We start from the raw sequence: 22,911 nt of genomic DNA on the forward strand, positions 1-22,911 counted from the left end.
AAATATTGAATATAACGAACTAAATAACTGTCCCGATACTATTTTGTTATATAACGAGTTTAGACTGTAATAGGCTGGACAAAATAGCGTTTCAACTCAAAACGTGATGGAACGTAAATGCAAGCTCCAAAAAAAAACCAGTCGCTTCCCTCATTGATGCTGAAAACCACATCAAGGGGGGCATAAAGATGGGTGGAAACACACGTGAATTTCAAGGCGACGGCGACCTTTCACCTACTTCTATGCTTTGCATGCTTTCGCAGTAAGAGCGCCTACCGTTTCATGCTCAGTGTCTCATCGATTTTCCCATACCACGAGAAATGGGGTGAACGGGGTGGATTTTACAACAAGAGAGAACAAAAAGAGCCTTCTTTTCTCTTTTTCATCGCCTCAAAGATGCTACAAATTTGTGACGGCATCTATCTGCTGCCACCAGCTATATTTTACTCCCTTCGAATTTCACGAAAACGCCTTTGACTGTTACGCCGAAAAGGCAACTCAGCCACCATGATGATAATGAGAACCAGTTGGGGTGAGATAGAACAAAAACATGCGTATCAAAAATATGCACACGACGGCAAAAGCACGTAAACGTAAAAATACCCGTGCCAAAATCTCGTCCTCACCACGGAGTTACAAAATGACTGCTTCTTTCGCTATGAAGCGACATTCAGCAAAACAAAACAAAAAAGAATGACTAGTCATGCAAATACGTACGTAGCAGAACAGAAGTTATATGCCTCCGGAAAACCAACAAACATTTCACGCATCCTTTTTTCACAAAGCTTCCAACTCACAATTTCTGTTACACACACACAGACTAGTAAACCGGTCTGCGGTTTGAATAGTAGGTTTGAGAAATAGGTTTCCCGCCGCCCATATCTAGTTCACTAGTGTTCTAGTTCACTCATTTTATATCTTACGTTTGCCAACCCCCACCCTACCTCTTTTGTGGTTCCGAAAACTTGACAACGTAAAATGATCGTTCCTTGCTGCCCTGAACCAAAACATTTCGCTCCCCGCAAAGAAGTGCAGTTATGTTTGTAGTGTCTCCGACGAGAGAACTCACAATCTCGTTGTCTGTGCTGGCACTTAAATGCATCTCTTCCCATCTATTGCCACCAGGAAGGCAAGCCACACCAGACAGTTACAGCAGCTGCATTAATACCTGGCCTAGGAAAAACCAGTCTCTGACTCTCTCACCTACCACTGGTCTGTTTCTCTCAACTGCTTTGACCCGAGCTCTTAACAAATAGCACTTCAAAATTAACCACAAAACTTAGCCTTGCCTATCAACCTATTATACATAACGTTAGAAATACTCGTATACATTTACAACACGACTAGTTCCGACTCGCAGCTTTTTTTTTTATCTGCAAGTTATAAGATTATGTTTACGAAAACTGTTCAAAGTTGGGTGGACATCAAACAATGACATTTTTTAAGAGCAAGGTCAGCCACTCTACCCTACAGCTCCACTCCTTTGTCATGATTAATTAACGAAAAAAGAAGGAAAAACGCGAGTGTTGTCATGATGGGTTAAGTTGTGTCTAAGTATACACGTGTCCTCAGCGGTGCATGTTACGGAATAAACCTCAGTTTTACCCGAAGTGAGGCAGTTATCAAGCAAGGATGTACAACAACACTTGTATCCGCACAGTTGAAAAGCATGAGATCATATCGAGTTCCCTTCGACTGGGTCCAACTTCGAGCCGCTTTTCGAATAATAGACAATGGCTTCCACAGCAGGCTTGGTTCCTCGAGGCAACGAGGCATCAATGCAACAGCACTACAGAGGTAGGCAACATGCCAGACTATGGGAGAATTACACGACTGAGCTGTCCGGTGGTCTATTCTCCCAAACTAGGCATCACTTCGTGAGAAATGGTGCCAAAAACTGCAATAGTGCGTGAGATTAAACACACCATTATTAGGGTCAAGGTGCTTTTTGTTCGTCTTGCACATACCTTCCTCGCTGCCACGAGTGCAACAGGCTTAACTCAAATTGCGTGCAGACACACACCAGCCGATCGCACGCGCAGCAGCTCAGCATTAGAAAAAATGACATTGAGTAATGTCAACATATGACTAGGTTATAACCCACGGCACGTTCACCCTGAACTGTGTGTGGCAAGACTACGGTGGTGGAAATACCCGGAATCAGCACAGCAGACAGCAGAATGAGGCCTGAAGGACGCTGGCACAAAACAAGACCTTTCCAAGTGGACAGTCGTTAACCGTTGTTGCATTTTTGCATGTCCAATCACTAGTGATCACACTCAGGGATGCACCAATGGGTGGCCGAGCGTTCACGCCCAAATTAATGTAGTGGTACCCCAGTTAGGAACAAATGGTAACAATAAAAACTACACCACACTTGTAAACAAACTACATCCTCTTGTCCCGCACTAAGTACTGAGAGGCACCCGCATTTCTGTTCTGTGGTCAGTAAGACTTAACATAAGAACCACTACAAAATCGAGACCCTACAGTAAAGATCCCCAGGTGGTCAAGCCCTCCATCATGGCGCGCTACTCAGCCCCGTGTGGCCTTTCACTTAAAGCCCAATTTGAACATTTCAAATCAGGACAGTACCAAGGCAACGGTAGCAACTTACTGAGTTCAGTCCAAGTGGTGATAACCACTGTCTACAGCGATGGTCTGGCATTTGGTCACCAACTGCTAACAACCGAGCGAAGAATTATTTCCGAGTTGAATTCCACTCGAGAAAACTCACAGGGGTGGACGAAACCACGTTTAAAGTAAATGGAACAGAACGTTTGTTTCCACTGACGGCACTGTGCAATCATCATGAGCTTACATGTCCATTGCAGGACAAAGGCCTCTGCCATAGGTTTCCGGCCGCTCTTATTGTGCATTCGCCGAATCCATTTTTTCTGCCCTTAAATGTAAATACTAAAGCAGCACTGCCGTCACCACAATTTTTTACCTCCACAGTGCGCCATGCCCCACTAGGCCTTTTTTTTGAGCAACCAAACCCTTTCCGTATAAGGAGTTATGAGCTGAATTATAAGCCAGCAGAACTTGCCATTGCAAGTAAGAAGCCTGCCAGAACAATGGACCTTTTTCCAGTGCTGGTCCTCCTAGCAACCGCCAGGGTGAACTAAAAATGGCAGTAAGGCACGCCCCCCCCCAAAATGTCGGGTTTTTGGAGAACTCATGCATGAGATACCCTTGTCCTGCAGTCCCTCCCACACCCGCCCGTCATCTGTGCCTTTCACATGAATGTCACAGTAGCAGGTGCACATTCCCGTGACTAATCTGCAGTGGTCGAAGCGTCCCTTTTTCTGTACTTTTCGTTCATGTTCGTTACTCCCTCTCTGGCAGCCATGTGCTCGCTGTGTGGTCAGCCTCAAACATCTTCGCCCCTTTCCTTAGAAAGCCTTTTTTGTGTGCACGTACGAACCCGCCACGAGCCGTCGAAGAGAAACAATGACAACGTGCAGCACTAGACAGCAGGGCTGCTTGGCAAGCAGATAGCTGAGGGGTTCCCTTTGGTTTATTTTGCCGGAGGCACCTGCCGAGAATGGTGGAGTGGCCGCCCGCGCATGCACAGATCGCTACTGCAAAAAGGTCCATTGTTGCAGCTCTGTTCACACACACAACATGTGTGCTTCACGTGAGATCACGAACTTGCCAGTTGTAACACCACACTTCACACAGGATGTGCGGTACACACTAACTGCAACCACGTGCCAAATCACACACCACACACACGCAGAAAAACAACCATGTGCCCTGTGGCCTATGAGCCATGAAATAATGGCCCCGAATACCACAGCAGCTTGTACAGTTGCCAGAAGAAAAAAAAAACAACAACAAACAAGAAAAGTTGTTACAGCATTGAACTTCAAATCTGATGAATGTGACATATGCTCATCTTACAAACGCACTTCTGATTTCCCTGGGTTGGAGGCGGACACCCAGCAAACAGCTAATTATCATAATCATCGCTATCTGCTGCTGATATCGAAAGCCCAACTAAGTCCTGTAACAAAGACATCCAATCACATTCTCAATCCAAAACATTTTCCGGACCCCGAGATTCCTTATCTCAGCATTCACGAAGTAGAGGTATGAGATAACACAACCCAGAAGAAATGAAATCCAAATTCTTCGGGCAAAAGTTTCCTTACCTCACCGTTAATAGAGTGGGGGTAACAGATATCTGTGGAGGCATCAGATACCACGTTCCTGCCATTTCGCAATTCCCATTACAATGCAAATGAACCCAAAGGATTGAAGTGCACCAATGATGACATCATCTTCCATCTCCCGATGCACACCGCACTAAAGTTACATTTTGTACACTCAGCGCGCACCAGGTCAGCCCCATGGTACGCTTGTACAACTCCAGTTGTGTTCTTGGGCACACCTTTACCGCTCTCACCCTCTTTGAGAATGCATTCTTGCAAGAAAATCCAAACACGATATGAGATCCAGATCCATAGAGTTTCACACTAATAGTGTATACCAGAGGGAAGTCTGGCGCTGGTGTCAAGGCGTTACCGCGGAGGAACGTCCCATTTTTACTTGGCGTGGCTCACAAACAGGCTCAAAATTTGCCTGTGGCCGCAGAAACTCTAGTAATTGTCCTTAAAACACTACTCCTAGTCATTTTATCCATATAAAGGTAGTATCACTAATCACATTACTTCTTTGTCAGAAATTTTAATGTTTTGTGAGCCCTGAACAAGAACAACTCCTTGGAGCACTTAGGTCTGTTTGCTTGCTTTGAGGGCAAGAGCTTGGCATTGCTTATCCGCACCTTTTTCACTGCTACACTGCGTCTCTGTCTCGTTCTTTGTTTTCGTTCTTTCTTCAGTCACTCTTTCTGTCTCCTTCTTTGCTTTCAGTCACATGCCACAATAAGGCATGTTGCAATTTAGGTTCAGTAAGAATGGAACGGCTTCCAACCGCTGCGGTGGCTTCCATTAACGCACGCGACTGCAGCGAGAAATTTCTTTCTAGTATAGAGTAAAGCCTCGTTATAACAAAGTCCGCAGGACAGGAAGCTGGCTTCGTTATGAGGAATGCTTCATTAAAAGTGGAGACAATCCGTTCTCGTGCGACTACGCAACACTTAAATAAAGCTTGGTGTTGGGATAGTTGGTCGGACATCCTCTCAAAGGGTTGTGCTGGGAATTCTTACAGAAATGGAGATTAAAAAAAACGCACACTTTGTCGTGTAGACGAAAAGGGTGTGTTTTTTTACGTCTGTTTCCGTAAAAGGTCACTAGCGCAACCCTTCTAAATGGTGCAACACTTGGATTGAAGCAAAATTTTGAACAAAGCGACTTTGTTACGACGAAGGTTTGCTGCAAGTCCCTTTTATTCGCCTGCTCAGAGTGGCTCCAAAGCAGCTACATAGTTTATTTTTCCCATAGGGTTTGTATGGTTGGAGCACTTTTGGGCTGCCCAGGAACTGCACAGAACTCAATGATTGAATTGACTGTGGGTTTGATGCGCTGAATCTGCACCCGGCCTATGAACCGGGTCCTAGCGGAGGAGGGCGCTGGATTAATTCCAACCACCTGGGGATCTCAAGCGTGCACAGAAATCTCTACACACACAGTATTTTCCCTTTCCACCTTCACCTGAAAAACAGCCACCGCGGCTGGGAATCGAGCCCGCATCCTTGAGCTCAGCGGCACAACGCTTTAGCCACTGCGCCAGCACGGCAGGATAACTCCTCAGCACTGCTCTGGACAGGCAGATAAGGAATTAAAGCCGCTCCACTCAATGTGAAAGCTGTTGTAAGTGCAGAGTAGTGATTCGCCCTAATGGGCTGTGGCGCCATTATCCGCTCACAGCTACCACCCAATGCAATTCAAATTTCCCACCTTCGCAGTGCTCACGCGCTGACCCCAGCCTCAAACTGTGCCAGCGGGAGTTCAGTTCTTTTTGTGCTTGCTTTTTCCTCCCGCATGCGCCGGCGTTGCACTGCCACTTTTTTTTCGCTTACTATCGTAAAAACCAACCTAACGAGCGTTCCCAACTAAATAAACGTGGGTGCTGCCGCTTAATTACGTATATTTTGCCTCAAATGTACCTGCAGTTTTCTTTCCCCTAAAGAACGGGGAGATGTATGACAAGTGCCTGCGGTTCACGAGTTTAGAACGCTTATGACTATATAAACCGCCTGGCTTTCGAAGCCTCTGGGTTACGCCGTGACAGCGGAACGCCGTGTGGTTCTACTTGGGTCCAGCGAGCGAGCTACGACGACAAGGCGAGCCCCTACAGTGCTCTGCACTTAAAAGAGACCACGTGTATCAGTATCAAACTCCATGTGCCGACCTCACCCTCTGTTTGACCGCCGCGCCGTAAGTGGGCGACTCAGTCGAGTTTAGGCCTGGCCTCCGCGGTGGCTTCGTCGGTGGGCGGTGCTGGTGGCTGGTGGTGGGGGTGGCTGACAGAGGAGGAGGTGGGTGAGCCCCTCTGCAGCGCCCCTCCTCCTCGCTGGAGGTGCTTGTTGCGCTGCCGGCTCTGCACCTGGTAGAAGACGACCAGGCGGCAGCCCAGCATGAGGCTGAACACGATGGAGGGGGCCATGCGCTCAAACTTGTCCCGCAGCGCCGCGTGCGTGTACACCGCGCCCAGCATAAGCACGAGCAGAGCCCCGTTGGCCAGCTGCTTGATGCGCCCTGCAAGGGGAATCAGGGGAGAGGAGGAGGAGGGCATCGGCGACTGAGCGCGATATTACAAGCCCGATACTTCTATTTTGTTGCGAAACAGTAATCAAACATGTTTGAATGCTGTGCCTCACCTCTAAACCAACCTAACAGGTATAAACCACTTTTAGTTGCAAAAAAAAAATGCACAGAATTGATCTAAGAGTACATTTTGCAATAAAAACATTGTTGCCATCATCATCAACAGCCTACTAGGTCTCATCATCATCATCATCATCATCAGCCTATCTACGCCCACTGCAGGACAAATGCCTCTCCCATAGGTCTCCAATTACCCCGGTCCTGTGTTAACTGTGGCCAATTTATCCCCCCAAACTTCTTGATCGCATCTGCCCACCTAACTTTTTGCCGCCCCCTGCCACACTTGCCTCCTCTAGGGATCCACTCTGTTACCCTTAATGAGCAACGGTTATCTTGCCTTCACATTACATGCGCTGCCCCCACCCATTTGTACTAATATGTCATTGCACCCGTTTGTTCCCTGCTCCACTCTGGTCTCTGTTAAAAGGTAAGAAAATAAAAAAAAAAAAAAAAACAGATTTTGCGCTAAACGTCAGTGGCGATGCAACTGCGGGAACACTGAACACGTAAATATCGGTCCAATAACTTCTTGTTAACGTTTAAGTGATACGACCGAATGAAATTAGAGCCACACTGCAATCGCCCAGTCAATGTTTCTTGGCAACGGCATGGGTTGGCAGCTGCCAATGGCCCAAACAAGATCCTGTGACATCGAGACTTTTCCCGAAAGTGGTTAGTGAGCCACCCCTGTTTCAACCCTCTTTGTCAGCATCGAGAGTATTTTCTTGAAGTTTGCGATCAAATTGGCTTTGTTGTCATCTGGAAAATGCAGTCTGTCTAATAAACCAAAACTTTACTTTCTTTTCATGGCCGCTTAATTTTTTCGAGTAAGTGGTTTTGTTTTTTCTCACTCTTTTAGGAAGATGAACTTTGCTGCCCGGGCTTTCTGCAGATCCATTATTGAAGTGGCAAAAATTCCAAGAACAACACCCCTGTTACACTGGCGCCCCAATATCATTCGAACCAATGTCACTTGACTCAAATGAGGGGCTTCAAATGCCATTAAGAATCTGCCGTGCTGCACTACAATTTGCATGGCATTTGAAAGCTTTAACAATCACTCACCGTCCTGCGCAGCGCTGCTGCTGTTCAGTTCTGTTTTAACACAATAATGCAACAATCAAATTTAGCAGCAGTTTTTGGCATTAAAATGATATCAAATTATAAATATCGTAAGCATTGACATGGTTTTTGCCGAATTCTGAATCACAATCGAGGTTTTTTTTTTCCTCTTTTGTGCTGTCTGGCCACACTGTTTTGTCGCTAGCACTAGTGCTGAAAGTATGAAATTATTACATTTTGATATCATGATGAGAAGTAAACTAAGTCTCACTATTAAAAATATTTAGTTTGTTTTAATATGCCAGTAATGCTGACTAGGAACGCTGTGTGCGAGAGTGCTAGAAATGGCATTCGAGAGTCTCAAAAATGTCTCTCCGGGTGGTCATTTGGATCGAATGTCATTTGAGCCAAATGGCATTTCAAAACCCACTGGAGCAGCAAAACTTCGCATTTGAGTCAAATGGCATTTGGACTATATAGTGTAGCAGGGTATAATATAAGATGCAGTGGTACAGATTGTGACACAGGTGAAACACAGCTAAAAATGCTGATCATACCCAGTCAACGTAGCAGATTTCCACTGCACCAATTTTGTATTGTTTGATACTAGATGCAATGCCAGGTCTAAATAAGTCAGCACATGTACAGCTAACACCATTTTTAATGGCGGAGCTGTTGTTACTGACCGCAAGTTCGCTTTTGCAGGAAAACATACCAAAAAAATGCTGAGCGCTCATGAGCGCGTGCCTCGCGGCGACCACCAAGCATCCTCAGCACGCGCAGTGGCGTTTACAAAAAATAAAAATAAAAAAAGGCAAAAACCCCTAGGAGCAAGAAAATGCCAAGCGCTTGAGAGTGCATGCCTTGCGCGACCACCAAGTCCCCGGCTCGCACAGTGGCTTTAACAAAAACAAAACAAAACAAAAAAACCTCCAGTGTTGTTGCCAAGCGCTACCCGCATGTAAAAGACAAGAACCTCCAGCGCTAATACAAGACACCCTGCTTGGGTGTCAAGACACCCAGCTGTGGAGAGGTAACCACGTTCTGTAGAAGCCATTATGGATAATTGGAGACATGGCTACGAGTGTGGCACTCCTTTCCAAGACGACTTGCAGATCCTGCCACCGCTGCCCCGAGTTGATGGCTAAGAGCTGGTGGTAGTCTGCGATGCTGAGGATGACTTTGCATCTACCATTCGCGGTGAAGAAGACGACCTTTTCGATGCAGTGACACTGAAACTTAACTATGTGTCGGTCCACGCTCACCTACAACAGCTTTTGCCATTCAAGTCTTGCATAGGAGTGCAAGTTTCCTGACTTTTTTTTTTTTTTTTGCTGTGGTTGCCTAGTTGTGGAGGTAAAAAATGTAGCACCTGCTTTGCAAACAGCTGTCATGTCTCATTGTCTCTGCACCTTTTCGAATAGGTGCCGGAAGCTTCAGAATATAAAATCAAAAACGCAAAAAAAAAAAAAACCTCGCAAGTTGGAAGTTCCTTCATTAAAACACTAGAGGGACACTGAAGTGAATGTATACCTTAATTTGTGGTTGCGTTGAACCCATGCAGTTCTTTATTTGACAATCTAATAACAGCACAGACCCTTAGTTAGTCCATGACAAGTGGCGAAAGAAAAACCAACATATGTCATTTGCCGCTGCTGCACCCACTACTGTGATGACATTGCCCAGGGAATGTGTTTTCATGCTATCTCTGCCTTAAAGATTTTAGTTTTCTATCACTTCATGCTTAACACTGAACTTTAGTTAGTTCACACACAAGGTGAAGCCGGTTAATTAAACATGCCCAAAACCCATTAAAGGAGTACTGACACGAAATTTCAAAGCTACGATAACTAGGCAAAAGGCTTCCTTTGTATATGGAGATATCTCCCAGCAAGCTTCAACAGTAACCGTTCAGAATAATATATTTTACATTGATTTTAACCTTTGCGTGCACGAAGAAGCTCAGAACGGATATCCTTTCCCAATTGGCACCAGCATGACGCCAAATTCTCCACATGGCTGTCCTGGCCCGAAACTGCCGACATGAGGGCCCCCGTGATGTGGCCAACAAGCTGGCTACGCTTGGGACGTGTTGTTCCGCCATGTGTACAGGGTGTCACGACGATAATTGAAACACTTAAAATTTTTTCCCTGAGCGAACCGCTGCTCTGTTTGTGCTCAAACTTCACACGAAGGTCGCATTTTATGGTCTATTTTGTTTAACACTGGGAACAACGCCGGTACTTACCTGTTTATTCTGAAAACAAATAAAAACAATTTTTTTATGCCGCTATCGACCGTCTAATGTGCCATTCTATGATTAGTGGGCTGGTAGGTGCGCCCATAGCAGCAAAAAAAGCTGAAGACGAACATTTCATGTCGGTACTCCTGTAAATTTGTCACCATAGCTGATGCCAGCAGAACAGCAGGGAGGATGACGCAAGAGAAGCGGCACTTTTAAATGCATGTTCCCCATCTTAAAAATGTGCACAAATTGGCCGAAGAAAGTGTTAAAAATGAAGCGTACATGCATGCAAGACTCCAATTTTTAATCTTTAACATCCTTATAACGTACCCGCAGAGTTGCACTTTTGCTTTTAAGACGCAATTTTCGAATGCACAACTGTAGTCACTCACACGTTCCTGGCACTGACCATGTGAGACACATCTTTGCCACTGTACTACATGCGCAGTTAGGGCCACGAAGACAACGTACGATTTGGCTGGAGTCAAAAGATGGCTGCAGCAGAATAACAAATATGTAAGTGCAAAGTATGTTTAAACGGGCTAGATAACTAAAGGGGGAAAAAAAAATAAGATGAGGCCTGTATGGATTGGCTGGCACTGTTAAAATTTACCATCCCTTCCTTGAGGAAGTTGAGAGAAGCACGAAAGCTAGAAGTGTGTCCGACCTTCGCTGCAAGTGCATCAAATGAATTGCCAAGCCTTCAAAGACCCAAATCACAAACAAAGAATGTTCCCACGTAACAATTTTTTGCACGCAGATAAATGCATCTACAAACGATCTAAATGTGTACCAATACGTCGTTTATCAGATAAAGGTATCCTATTGTACTCCTCCATCATGATCGATGCGTGTATTGTCTTTTCTCCTTAGCTCCCCCCATCCCCCTAACCCCTCAGGATGTACCATATACACTGATTCAATGCAAGCTATTTGCGCCATTCACAAGGGTAGGATTCCTGAAGAACTGCAGTATGATCTACGCAAAGCCTTAACAAAGCTATGTCCCCACACTGTCACACTGAGGTGGATTCCTGGTCACGCTGGAATCCCAGGCAATGAGGCAGTGCATAGCCTCGGCCGCGAACTTTTGCACTGGGCGCCTGGGATTCCCTGGCCTTATCCACTGACGTGGGACACGACTCTACACTACAAACAAGAAATAAAGCTTCACTACAAGAACATCAGAGAATCTCTTCATACACTCCCGGTTCCAGACAAATCTCTAACACCCCGCAACTACGCATTCTTCGACGCATACAGTTAAATACCCTCCTTACACCTGCTCGTTCCTTCCTCTACCGTATCCGACACTCACCAGCATGTCCCAATTGTCTTGAACCATACGCTAATTTAGAACACTTCATTTTCTCCTGCCCCATTGCAATTCAATCCCCACATTTTCCCCACCCTCCTCCTTCAACGTGGCAGACTTGGCTAGCCTCGGACCAGCTCACGGACCAGTCGGCGTTGGTGAACCTGGTCCGGGACATTCTCGATGCTTAATGTTGCGTTCGAATAAAGTTTTTTCCTCCTCCTCCTCTTTTCTAGAACTGCACCCCTTTTTTGCTATTTTCAAGGAACTGCTTTGACACAATGGAAGCCCGCTTTCACGCACGCGCCGTATGCCCGGAGATCTTATCACAGCAGCTAGCTTTGCGGTCAACCAACCCATCTATGGGGAAGTGCATTAGTTTTCTGACAGAATGCCATCGGTACTACTAAGAAAACTGTCGCCTGAAAAGAACCTAGACTTGGAATTTGTGCCATTTCCGCATGGCTTTTGTAACCAGGTTGTCCAAAAAAAAAAAAAAAAATCCATTTCAATTTGGGTTTAGGTGGCTTCACTTTATTCTGGTTAAGTTCCGGTTTTCAGTTCGGGAGGATATAAATTTATGACCCACTGTGAAAACCAGGTGAAACTGTGTGGGTTTTAAGTATGACACCAAGTGTCTGAGAAAACATTTAAATTAACAGTGCTGAAAGCAGATTCTGGCTCCTTCAGCACTGAGCTAAGGTTCGCACAAGTGGATTCTTCGTGAGAATGGATACCCAACAGCCTTCATTTCACACGTCAATCAGCAAGCAGAACAAAAATGATGAAATATTAGGAGACTTCAACCAGCCCCCTCAAAAACATGTATATCAGTTCTTAAGTGCAGGACACCAAAGAGGCACTGGCTTTGATTTTCCACAGAGAAGAGGTGTGTAGCATGCACTAAATGATGTAAGCCTTGGTGTATGCTAGGAAAGCTTATTTTATGCCACTAACGACTACACAGCAAATGAGAAAACATCAGGCAGAGTTGGATGTGAGATTTTGTGTGAAGGGAACTCTTGGAGAAAAGGGTTCCTCTCTTCTTTTTCTAAGAGAGTTCCCCCTCTTTAGGAGAAACAAAAAAATGTCAGAATCACTAAGGCAGCTCAAGAGCCATTTCTGGAGACTAAACAAAGAGCTCCTTGCCTTCACCGAACTCGGCCAATTTTCTGTGATGTAGACCCAAAATCTGAAAACCTAGAGTGCAAAACATTAGTCCAGACATTCAACCACAAAGCTTACCTACTTCACCAGAATGACCATCCTTGAAAACGAAACCATTTGGACGCAAAGACTGCTGCTCGAATCAGGGCACATTCAAAGAATAACGCAAAGCTTAAACCCTTAATTTCAAAATCTTGTGACCACTGTCTCGCATGGACTGCTCTCCACTTGGGTCAATGACTGCCACATGATGTCTGTAAGATGCCATTAAAACAAGGCCTTAGCCCCCCCTGAAAAAGTGAGTGATTGATTGATTGTAGGGTTTAATGCGCCGACGCAACGCAGGCGATGAGGAGCGCTGTAGTGGAGGGCTCCGGATTAATTTTGACCACCTGGGGATCTTTAACGTGCGCCGAAATCTCGTACACATGGGCGTTTTTGCTTTTCGCCTCCGTCAGAAAAGCAAAAGCTCCTTTGCGCAAGGCGTAAACGAGTGTCCTGGTGTTTGTTTAGTACACGTTATGTTCCAGCGCGAGGCATAAAGGAGTTTCCCGGGTGTTTCAGTACCGTGACTACATAAGATGATGATTATGACAATGGCAGGAGACGCCAACAGCCCCAGCCCCTAAGGGGCTTCACGCCTAATAAGGAGTGAGAAAGACTGATACGGAGTGTCGCGGAGTCCCGCCACCCCGCAGTTCAGTTGCTTTCCTGCAATAAACAATGCTGTCAATGTTGTTTTGCCAATTTGATGTGCTCCCCTACAGCTCCCTGTAGAAGCACTCCAACACTCAGTTGGCAGTTAAAGGTCTGGGTAGACAAAAATTTACAAAAATAAACCGGAGTGCTGGGCTACAAACAGAGTGACTTTTATACCACAGTTATCACCTCCCTGCGCTCTATACGTCTTTGACCAAGTGAATAGTGTCCGGCAACTTTTTTTTTTTTTTTTTTTTTTCCTGACTCGAGTGGGTTTCTGCGGTTTGATATAAGAAAGGTAAGATTCCGAAGAGAATTTCGCAAAACAATGTGAACTTCAGCACAAAAACTCCAGTACAAATTGTGAAAGCAGCCAGTAGGTAAGAGTTGTGCTACAATGGTTGCCAGACAACTGATGCAGTCGTGCTGCCGGTCACTTGGACAGAAAACTGTTTATGGTAACCAATAAAGGCTGCATCATTTTTAAAACATCAAGTGTACAGCTTTACAAAATAACCTTCACAAAGAGCGTTTTTAACGCTCGAATGTTTGTAAAATGACATCAGTGCTAGTTGTGCTGCCGACCGACAATTTCGCATGGTCACTTGTGATGCACCTCAAAACAAGCATTTCAAGGGTGTCTCCGAAATTACAGACACTACGAATTATAAAACTATTATGTATTTATGTTCTTAGAAGGTTGTTTATTAGGAACTAAATCGAGAAAAGGAAAGTGCATTTTCCCTTCCCGACCCGTTTAAAGGAGTAGTGACACGAAATTTCAATGCTCGGATTATTAAGTGAACAGCTTCCTTTGTATATGGAGATACCCCCTCGGAAGTTTAAACCATAACCGTTCAGCAGAACATATTTTAAACCAATTTTAATCCTTGCGCACACGAGAAAGCTCATCCACGCCATCGAGCAAGCTCATGACGTCATCTGCGCTTCGACCCAAACGATCGACATCAGGGCTCCCGTGACGTATCGAGGCGGCCGCGGTGATGTTGCCGCATGCTTTTTCACCTTGTACATCAAGCCACAGTTTTTGGGACTGATGTCACGTGCAACTACAGCCAATTGGGCTGGCCTGGCGTGCGCACGCATGCCCAGAGCGGCATCGCCTGTGGTGCGACGAGAGCAGTGACGTCAAATGCGCTTTCCTGTCATGGCAGCTGCCTCGGTGCTTGCATCACTGAAAACGAAACTGACACGAATAAATAGAGCTGTAAGTAATTATATAGGCTGCATTCGATGATCTAATGTGTCATTCTATGATTAGTGGGCTCATAGGCACGAAAAAAAAAAAAAAAAACCCGTAACACAAAAATTTCGTGTCAGTACTCCTCTAAAAGTGTCCGTGCACAAGAATGCTGACGCAGCAAAAAAGAAGCACACCTGTTCCGGCTGCAGGTCCCTGTCACGTGGTAGGTTCGGCCATATAAACTGTTTGAGCTGCTCGTGCACGCCAGTATTGTGAGAGCAATAAAGAGTTTACTTAGCCCACTACACATTGCCAAGCCGCAGTGGCTAAAAACATTGCAAGGGTTTGTAAGTGGTAAACACTGAAGGGGTGAGCCATAGAACGTGCAGCATGAACTATAAGGGAGTGTATAAGCAATTCTGCTGTCTATCATTTTCACCGCAATTCTTCAAGGACCCAAGACAGGCCACTTCTGGACTGCCTGAACTAAGGATATGATCTGTAACCTACCAAAGAAGTGAATTAATGCGTAGTCACGAGCAAGAAATAGGCATAAATCTTTTAGTAATATCTCCACATCTCGATAATTTGGAAAACAAGTGCTGACCAATTATGCTGGTTATCGTCTGCTATACCGTATTTACTCACGCAACGAACGCACACACGTAATGAACGCACCCCCAACTTTAGTCGTCCAAATTAGGTTTCTTTTTTTCCCCCCGCGTAATAAACGCACCCCCAACTTTCCAACCCCGCAGTCTCACAAACTGCGGTACTGTAGCTTTCCCACTTAACTTTCTGCCAGTGATGATCATCGCGAATCCCACCTAGAGCCATCTGTCGGCATAAAAAAGAACAAACACTCCAGCGCGGCGTCGTGGGAGAGCCTACCACAAAAACGCTTAGTCGGCACATTCCACTGAGCATCTCAGTGTGGCCTCAGCCCTACTTTTTTCGTGATAGCTTTGTTACTTGCTTGCTTTCTTGGTTGTCCTCCACTTTCCAGTCCGGGGTGGGCTGAAATGTCGGTTGCACGGCCATTTTTAAGTTAAAGGCTGTGGAGTACGTAGTTGAGACAGGAAACTGTTTTGGCAGTAGACATTTCAGAATTGATGAAGTGAAGCCTTGACAAACGAACACGAATATATTTCAACATAACCCCGGTCTGTTTGTCAATTCTTTACGCGTATATTTCCTGCGAAAGGTAGGTTATCTAATGCATTATTTTGTTTCACGGCTGCCATCTTTCGTCACCCAAAAAAAGTTTCTGGGAAATTACCCCGCACAATAAACGCACCCCCAGCATTTGCTTCCATTTTACGGAAAAAAAGTTTTTTCATTATGTGAGTAAATACGGTATACACACTGCTTGGCGAACACACCGCTTAGTGAAATGAAATTATTAGGACTCTGCACTTCACGTTCTAATGGTAAACTGTGCAACTTACAAACCTTCATTTTCTAGGTTTTATCATTACCCCAATAACCTTTCAAAAATTTATCATTACCCCAATAACCTTTCAAAAATCAGGATTGCTGATGGGAGCTGTCGTCGGTGGAGCCAACTGCACACTCTTGCACTGGCCATCCATACGATTTAATAATATAAGTGTGTTCCATGGTCTCAACAAGGTTCCTTTCACAGCACCGCTGTGGTTGGTCAGAGGAGCACTGACAGCTCGCCAGTGGAACTCACCTGGTACCAGGACCAGGATGGTGCCGCAGACCACCTCGGACCAGCCAATGAAGAGCCGGTACAGCTTGGGGTTCATCTTGAAGTTGAGCAGCTTGCTCAGGGGAAACACCTTGGAGTACTGCACAAAGTTCCGCCTCTGGAAGAACAACACAGCATGGGGAGAACAACGGTTACGATCACAGTCAGTCTAGATTCTGCGTGGACTCACAAATTTGCCACTTCCTTAAAGGAACCATGAAGACAGAACAGAAAGACTCCCTCGTGCCAATAACAATGACACCGATTTTATCACCAACTCTAAATGAATAATCTAGGCACTAAAGAAAACAAAGCCGTGGAAAGTGCTGGCACTTATTACATCACTTATTACATTATTACATCACATTATCACACTTATTACATCACTTATTACAGCACTTATTACATTACAACACAATACATTACTGCACGGGCAAATTTAAAACCTTCGAAATATTTCTTCCGTTTTTTTATTTGTTTGTTGAGGAACGCCTTCCATGGCTGGGATTTTTTTTTTTTTAAAGAAATGTCTTCCATGGCTGGGATAGAGTTGAGTGAGTCACCAAAGGCTAGTTTTTCAAATTGAACAAAGTTCTTTTTTGTCTTCACGGAGCCCTTAATGAGCACACACATGATATAATGACGGTGTGAGCGCTTCGACACACTACTCATCAACCATGATGCAATGCTAGATAGCCCACAGCTGACATCAGCCCACTCAATAATGTGGCCACATTTGCTTCCACTTTCACTTTGAGTGTTCCTATTTTAAATTCCAAAGCATTTACAGGGCTTTTCACTTGCGGTTGTACGATTTTCGTTCATTCCATAAAAGTTGGCAATGGGAAAAGAACGAGAGAAGAGCATCGACGTCTTCTGTTATTCAGGACTGAGTCCCGGTCAGAACGGTTGACCACATGAAGTGAGCTGACAGATATCTGATATAACTAACACCAGGCACACTGTGACAACTGTGGTTTTGGATACACCAGAAGCTGCACAGCCCACCAGTGTAGATTGCCACCATTACCTGTGCAGCCTAGGATTTGGCAGACACCTAACATAGACTTTCCGCAATGGTGATACTGCTTATTAAAAACTACACACATGGGCAAAAAATTCACTATTGTAATCCCTAACATGAACATATCTGCCATGATGGTGCAGTGACTACAGAGTCAAGCGGCCACATGCAAGGTCACGAGTTCAATCCCCAGCAATGAGTGTTTTTTTGTTTTTTTTTATGGACAGTTGATACAGAAATTCATGCGTGCATAAGATTTCGGAAACCGTTAAGGCATCTGGATGGCCTAAACCAATTGTCAGGCTTTTGCCACGCTGCTACAGACCTTCGATATGACAAGATGATGATGATTGTAGGGTTTAACGCGCCGACGCAACGCAGGCGATGAGGCGCGCCGTAGTGGAGGGCTCCGGATTAATTTTGACCACCTGGGGATCTTTAACGTGCGCCGAAATCTCGTACACACGGGCGTTTTTGCTTTTCGCCTCCATCAGAAAAGCGGCCGCCGCGGCTGGGAATCGAACCCGCGACCTCGTGCTCAGCAGCGCAACGCCTTAGCCACTGAGCCACCGCGGCGGGTTCGATATGACAAGAGCTGCTTTGTCGTGTTGACAGCACACTTTCTATGCCTGTGCATGAATCCCACTGAACAAGTTTGAATTCACGTGCCACCGAAGAACAAATGTAGGCATCTCAAACAATCACTCACACAAGCGAAGAATCTAGTTGTGGTACTGCAAGAAGATGCCTCCAGGGCTTCTACTGATGCTTTGGAATTAGTAGACGTGGCAACAACATTATAGCAATGCCAATCCATTGTTCCAGTAAAACGAATAGCAGTGGGAGTCTTCCATTTGGGAGACAGCCTGAAATTACTCAAATTGTTTGCCTCAACAAATCCTAGATGAAATATTTTTTGAAAAGCGAGTTGGCGAGCACCACTATTCTTAAAATGTTGTTGCGGGCACATTAGATAGCGTAGAACATTGAAGGATTGGAGACTTCACTTTGTTTTCCCTAAAGCGTCCCTTTTATATTTAGCTGGGCTCTAAGAAGGGCACAGCTGTCACCTATACGACAGGATGTTGCAACCGGTGCACCTTCTTTGTGATTAACGTATACGGAGAACAGGCATTTTGCGCCACTAGAGAAACACTTTGAGCCCAGACAATGCGTGAGTGCCCATAACACGTGAGTGCCCTTTCATAGGTCACACAGACACTAGTTGCACTCATTCCTCAGTAATTGTAGAGAACTATGATGCAGGATGTGTGATGAGACATCCTTGCACGGTAAACCAAGCAAAAGCAGTAATTTGAAAGAACCAAGTCTTAAGACACAGCCTCTCTTGAGCTCAGCCAGAAGAGCTCAAGAGAGATTCATGCAGTCAGATATTAATCTCTTGATTCGCTGCAAGAGACTAGTCACAGGACATGCCAAAGCTGACTATTCTCACATATTAATCTCACCAAGGTCTAATACCACTCGAAATAGATAAGATAACTCTACTGTATTTTCTTTGGCAGGAAAATGTACTCCCGCGATACTTTGAAATGCGAACAACGGAGTGTGTGGTTCAATGAATGCTGGCGGCCATATTAGGAATGCAATTGGGAAGACTGGCTCTAAGGATTTTCTTTCAACAAGAGAACAGAGGGGAGCTACCGTGATGCATTGAAATACGAACACCGGAGCGCATGACTTTCAGCATGGCTTTCAGCCACGTGTGCACAGTAGCAACAATCTATGAGAGTTCATCAGAAACCTTGGTATGGAAAGACCATCTTCTTTCCATCGTCTGTTGAGCGCTCAGCATAAAACAAACATACAGCTGCGTGCGCCATTTTCACACAGTGCGGCAACTAAATTAGATAACGCTCACATGAGCAGGTGCCGAATACGGCGGGAAGACAACCAAAAATGCTCACACTCCGAATGATGGTCTTTCCATATAAAGTTAGGACACAAACTCTCGTAACTTGTTCCAACTGCGCACACGTAGCCCGTCACCAGGTTGCACGGAGTGTACTGAAAGCCACGCACTCCGTTGTTCCAAATTGCATTCCTCGTATGGCCTCCAGCATTTATTAAGCGTGTGGCTCCGCTCACTTTTTTTGGTGACAAAGTTGGTACAATAATGGCCTCATAGGGTGCATATTGGCTGTGCCTCCCTTACAAGGGTCTCTTAAGCTGTAGCAGCTTAATTCAGCTTGCAACATGCTTCGAATGATCAGACCCCTTCTGGGACTGTGTTGGCGCAATATCATGATGCCTGCAACAACCAAAAGGAAACCCTCTGCCATTCCAATGATCACCAACGCCCAATGGGGGTTCGCATGTGTGCCACCATCAGTTAAGGGCCGATTTAAATAAGTGGCTGAAAAGAAGGCTTCAGCAAGTGCTCACAGCCAAGATGCAATGCTGCCTCATCAGCAAGCAGCCCATCTAACCTATCCGAAGTGCTCTGGTCTGAGCTGTCATAGTCAGCGTGACCGTTGCGGTCAAGATGTGCTGAACATCCCTTTCATTCTGGCAAAGAGGCATTGTGGAATCATGATCAGCTCAAACCTTCTCACTATCCAAGTCGAAATGCCTCTTCGTTGCCTTTTCGCTTGAAGAGGCAGGAAGCACACTGTATGCAACATCGTACTGTAGGTAGGTCTCAGTGACTCTGGGACTGCCGCTTTCCATGGACATGCAGCTAAAGGACGTTTTAGGACCATGGGCTTGTCCCAAACGTGCTTTACGGGCTACCAAAGCTCTGATAGAGTACCTGCAACACACAGGTCTAGACCAGTCGCTGTGAATAACTCGCCGTATCTGTACGCACCAACTTCTTGAACATCATCGCCATCATCTTCATCACATCATCAACTGGCGTAGCAAGTTAGGCATTTTAGCCCAGCTAACATCGCCAGACTTCATTAAAGATCACTCTCTCTCTCTCTCTAGGTAGGTCTGGCAGAAGGAGAGAATGTAGAACACTTGGGGAATGCTGGTGATTATCGGAATGGCAGAACCTTCTCGTTTTAGCCCAAAAGTGCGTCGCTTCTCGATGCCACTACCCTCTACGTGGTCAATGTTTACTATATCGCTCCATGCCCAATTAATCAAGTGTATAGAAACTTCGACTATGGTTCGTGAAAGTCATGAGAAGCTTGCTCCTGCACACAGCTTAGAACATAAACAGTGCACCTATGCATTGGTGCACATATCTCCACGCAGATATTTTAAAGCTGGTCTGCCGAGCAATAGAGGTATGCGTGAGAGTGTTTTCCTGGAATTTGCTGAACACGCCGCCGATTATTCGGGAACTTCGCATTGCGGCCTAGAAAGGGCCTTATACAACGTTCAGAACAACTCACTAAGAAGCAACACTTCCCTGCACACGTATCCCTTAAATTTGCGATCGGAGAACTCGTAGAGATCATTCAGTGATCACGATCATTACGCTCATTTTTGAAAGCGAATTTCTGGGTATCTGGCCGCGCGATTAACTGCACTTTGCACGAAGTGTACCTCATCAGTTAGAACATTCGTATTACGCACTGTTTTCTTGTCATAGCGGCGTAGGGGGATTAGAAGCAAGGTATAGCAGAAAATTTTTCGATGCTATTGTAGTCCCTCTAGCAAACGTTATGTCGCTGCATTACTTCGCAGATTGCGTGAAGGGCTGCCGACTATGAAGGGCGCATTTTTTTTTAATGGATCAAGCGCTGCTTTTTATCGTCTAATTACCCGATCGAAAAGTCACCGCGAACAGAGCAAATACGCGAACACTCCCGTTCGATTCCATACGAAAGTACCACGTACTCGGACTTATTCGTCAATAAGAGCGCTTAGAGAGTTACAATGCAAACAGCAACAAAACGGATCATCAAATGCCGCAGAATCAGCAGCGTTAGCTATCACAGTTAAACCGAAATCAAACGGTTTTCCGTCCGCGCGGACGGTGCATCCGTCACGTACGATCTCCCGATGCATTTCCCGGTTGATGTTCGGCGTCACTTTCATCGAGCCGACGAAGATGAAGAAGAGGCCCAAGAACACCGACAGAGTGGTGAGCACGATGGATTTCATGGCGAGGCCGGTTTCACTACAAGTTCTGGCGAAGCCTTGGAGCCAACGCTAGCGCTACCGCATAAACATGAGCCTCACCGCATGCACTACTCAGTGCCATGCACAACGCTGTAATCCATAAAAAACACCAAATTAAGAAGTTCCAATGGTTCCAATCGGAGACACGTTAGGAATCCCGCAGAATGCCTTGAGCGCTTGTGTAGCTAGCGTAGCTAGCGTGGCTCTTGGTCGCTTCTTGTTATTTACCATTTAGTAACAAAATAACTATTTTAAAACTTTTTATCAGGCAGAAATATTCATATTTCAATGTTAGTAAAAAAATGCGTTTGTGCCCTCTTCCGATCTGGATTAATGTTCCACTTTCGGTTTGGAATCTTTTTATGCGGGTGAGCAAGTGCGAAATCGCAAAAATTCGCTGGGAATAACATAGGTGGCGACTGAAGTTATAATAACTAGAACGGCCATAAAAATTGAAGCGCAAGCATGATAACAAACGTACAATGCAAAAAAAAAAAACTAAGGTAAGTTAATAACGAAAAGGCTAACGAAAATGACTCTTGGGCGCCATTGGATAGCAGACGACGCCTTGAACTGCGGCATGCGCACAAAGGTAATCATCCCGGTGCGATGACCAAAATTTCTCCAATTATTTACAAACATCATTGGTTGGCGTTGGCGACGCAGCTTTTCCCCTCCGAAGAGTTCAGATTTTTGTGTTGTTGTTTTTTTGGGCGGCGGAGAGGGGGGGGGGGGGTTGCATAGTGTAATCTGGACCTTTCGTCGAAGCAGAGCGCATTTTCTCCTACCGTGGAGCAGCATTAATGACAGCGCCGAAATTGACGCTTGTTGGGAGCGAACGCCCGTCCAGCTGAGGTATTCCTCCTCCTACCGTTAATTATTTTTTTTCTTGCAAGCTGCAAGTCAGCCTCATGCGGCTTCGAAGTCTGCTCTCCATACGATGATGAGCCATTTTATATATAAAAAAATAATAAGCAAAACACTTCGAACGTCATGCAGCCTACGCTCACAACATCCGGAAGTGTCTTGTTTGTTATTAACAGCGATGCTATTTAAGCTGGTGGTTGGGCCGGCGAGCGTGCGCAGGAAAACCTCGTCGAGCAATGACGTCACAGCGCGCACCTGCACCGCAGCTTTACCGTAGCTTTGCCTCGCCGCGTTCTGGCGGGACTCGTGTCACCACTTGTCGGAGGCTCGATACAACTGGTACAAAAACGGTTTTGGAAACGCGTCGTGGGGTGGCTTGCTTTATCGCTTGTTACGGCGAGTGGTGCAGTTTTGACGGCACGCAAAGAGAAGAATTAGTGCCAAAATGAAAGAAGATAAAAGGCCGAGAAGCGATAACGTTATTCCGCTTCTTAATCAGTGTCCCACACGCCAGACCCCGCAAGCCGAACGGTGGCCACAGGAGGAGTTCAGAATTTTTCAGCAAACGCGTTCGTCCCTCTGGGCCCTCCGCTATACTCTTGGAGCTCACCGCAAAGCCTGTGGGCACGCGTACATTGTACATACTTTAATGACCGAGTTTTAATTGCTATTTTGGAGGGATAACGACGACACCACGCAGAAAACAATTAACCGAGTCTCGA

At 45.6% G+C, this 22,911-nt stretch overlaps 1 protein-coding gene across 2 annotated transcripts in view; it reads right to left on the reverse strand.

Annotated features, from left to right (window-relative positions):
- Positions 1-21,455, reverse strand: part of LOC144153807 (putative acetylcholine receptor chaperone) — a 72,020-nt gene extending 50,565 nt beyond the window's left edge. The window contains exons 1-3 of one of the 2 annotated variants that reach the window (XM_077685535.1): positions 21,194-21,455; positions 16,183-16,318; positions 6,324-6,665 (exon numbers count right to left, since the gene is read on the reverse strand). In XM_077685535.1, the coding sequence (XP_077541661.1) occupies positions 6,358-6,665; positions 16,183-16,318; positions 21,194-21,304 (555 nt within the window). In that variant the 5' untranslated portion in view covers positions 21,305-21,455 and the 3' untranslated portion in view covers positions 6,324-6,357. Of the gene's footprint in view, positions 1-5,615; positions 6,666-16,182; positions 16,319-21,193 lie in introns of those variants that run through there. The other variant, XM_077685534.1, reaches the window with a different exon arrangement.
- Positions 21,456-22,911: the final 1,456 nt, after the last annotated feature.

Source organism: Haemaphysalis longicornis, unplaced genomic scaffold, assembly GCF_048455015.1.
Source record: "Haemaphysalis longicornis isolate Haplotype H1 unplaced genomic scaffold, Haemaphysalis longicornis Haplotype H1 scaffold_9, whole genome shotgun sequence".
NCBI classification, from domain to species: Eukaryota; Metazoa; Arthropoda; class Arachnida; order Ixodida; family Ixodidae; genus Haemaphysalis; species Haemaphysalis longicornis.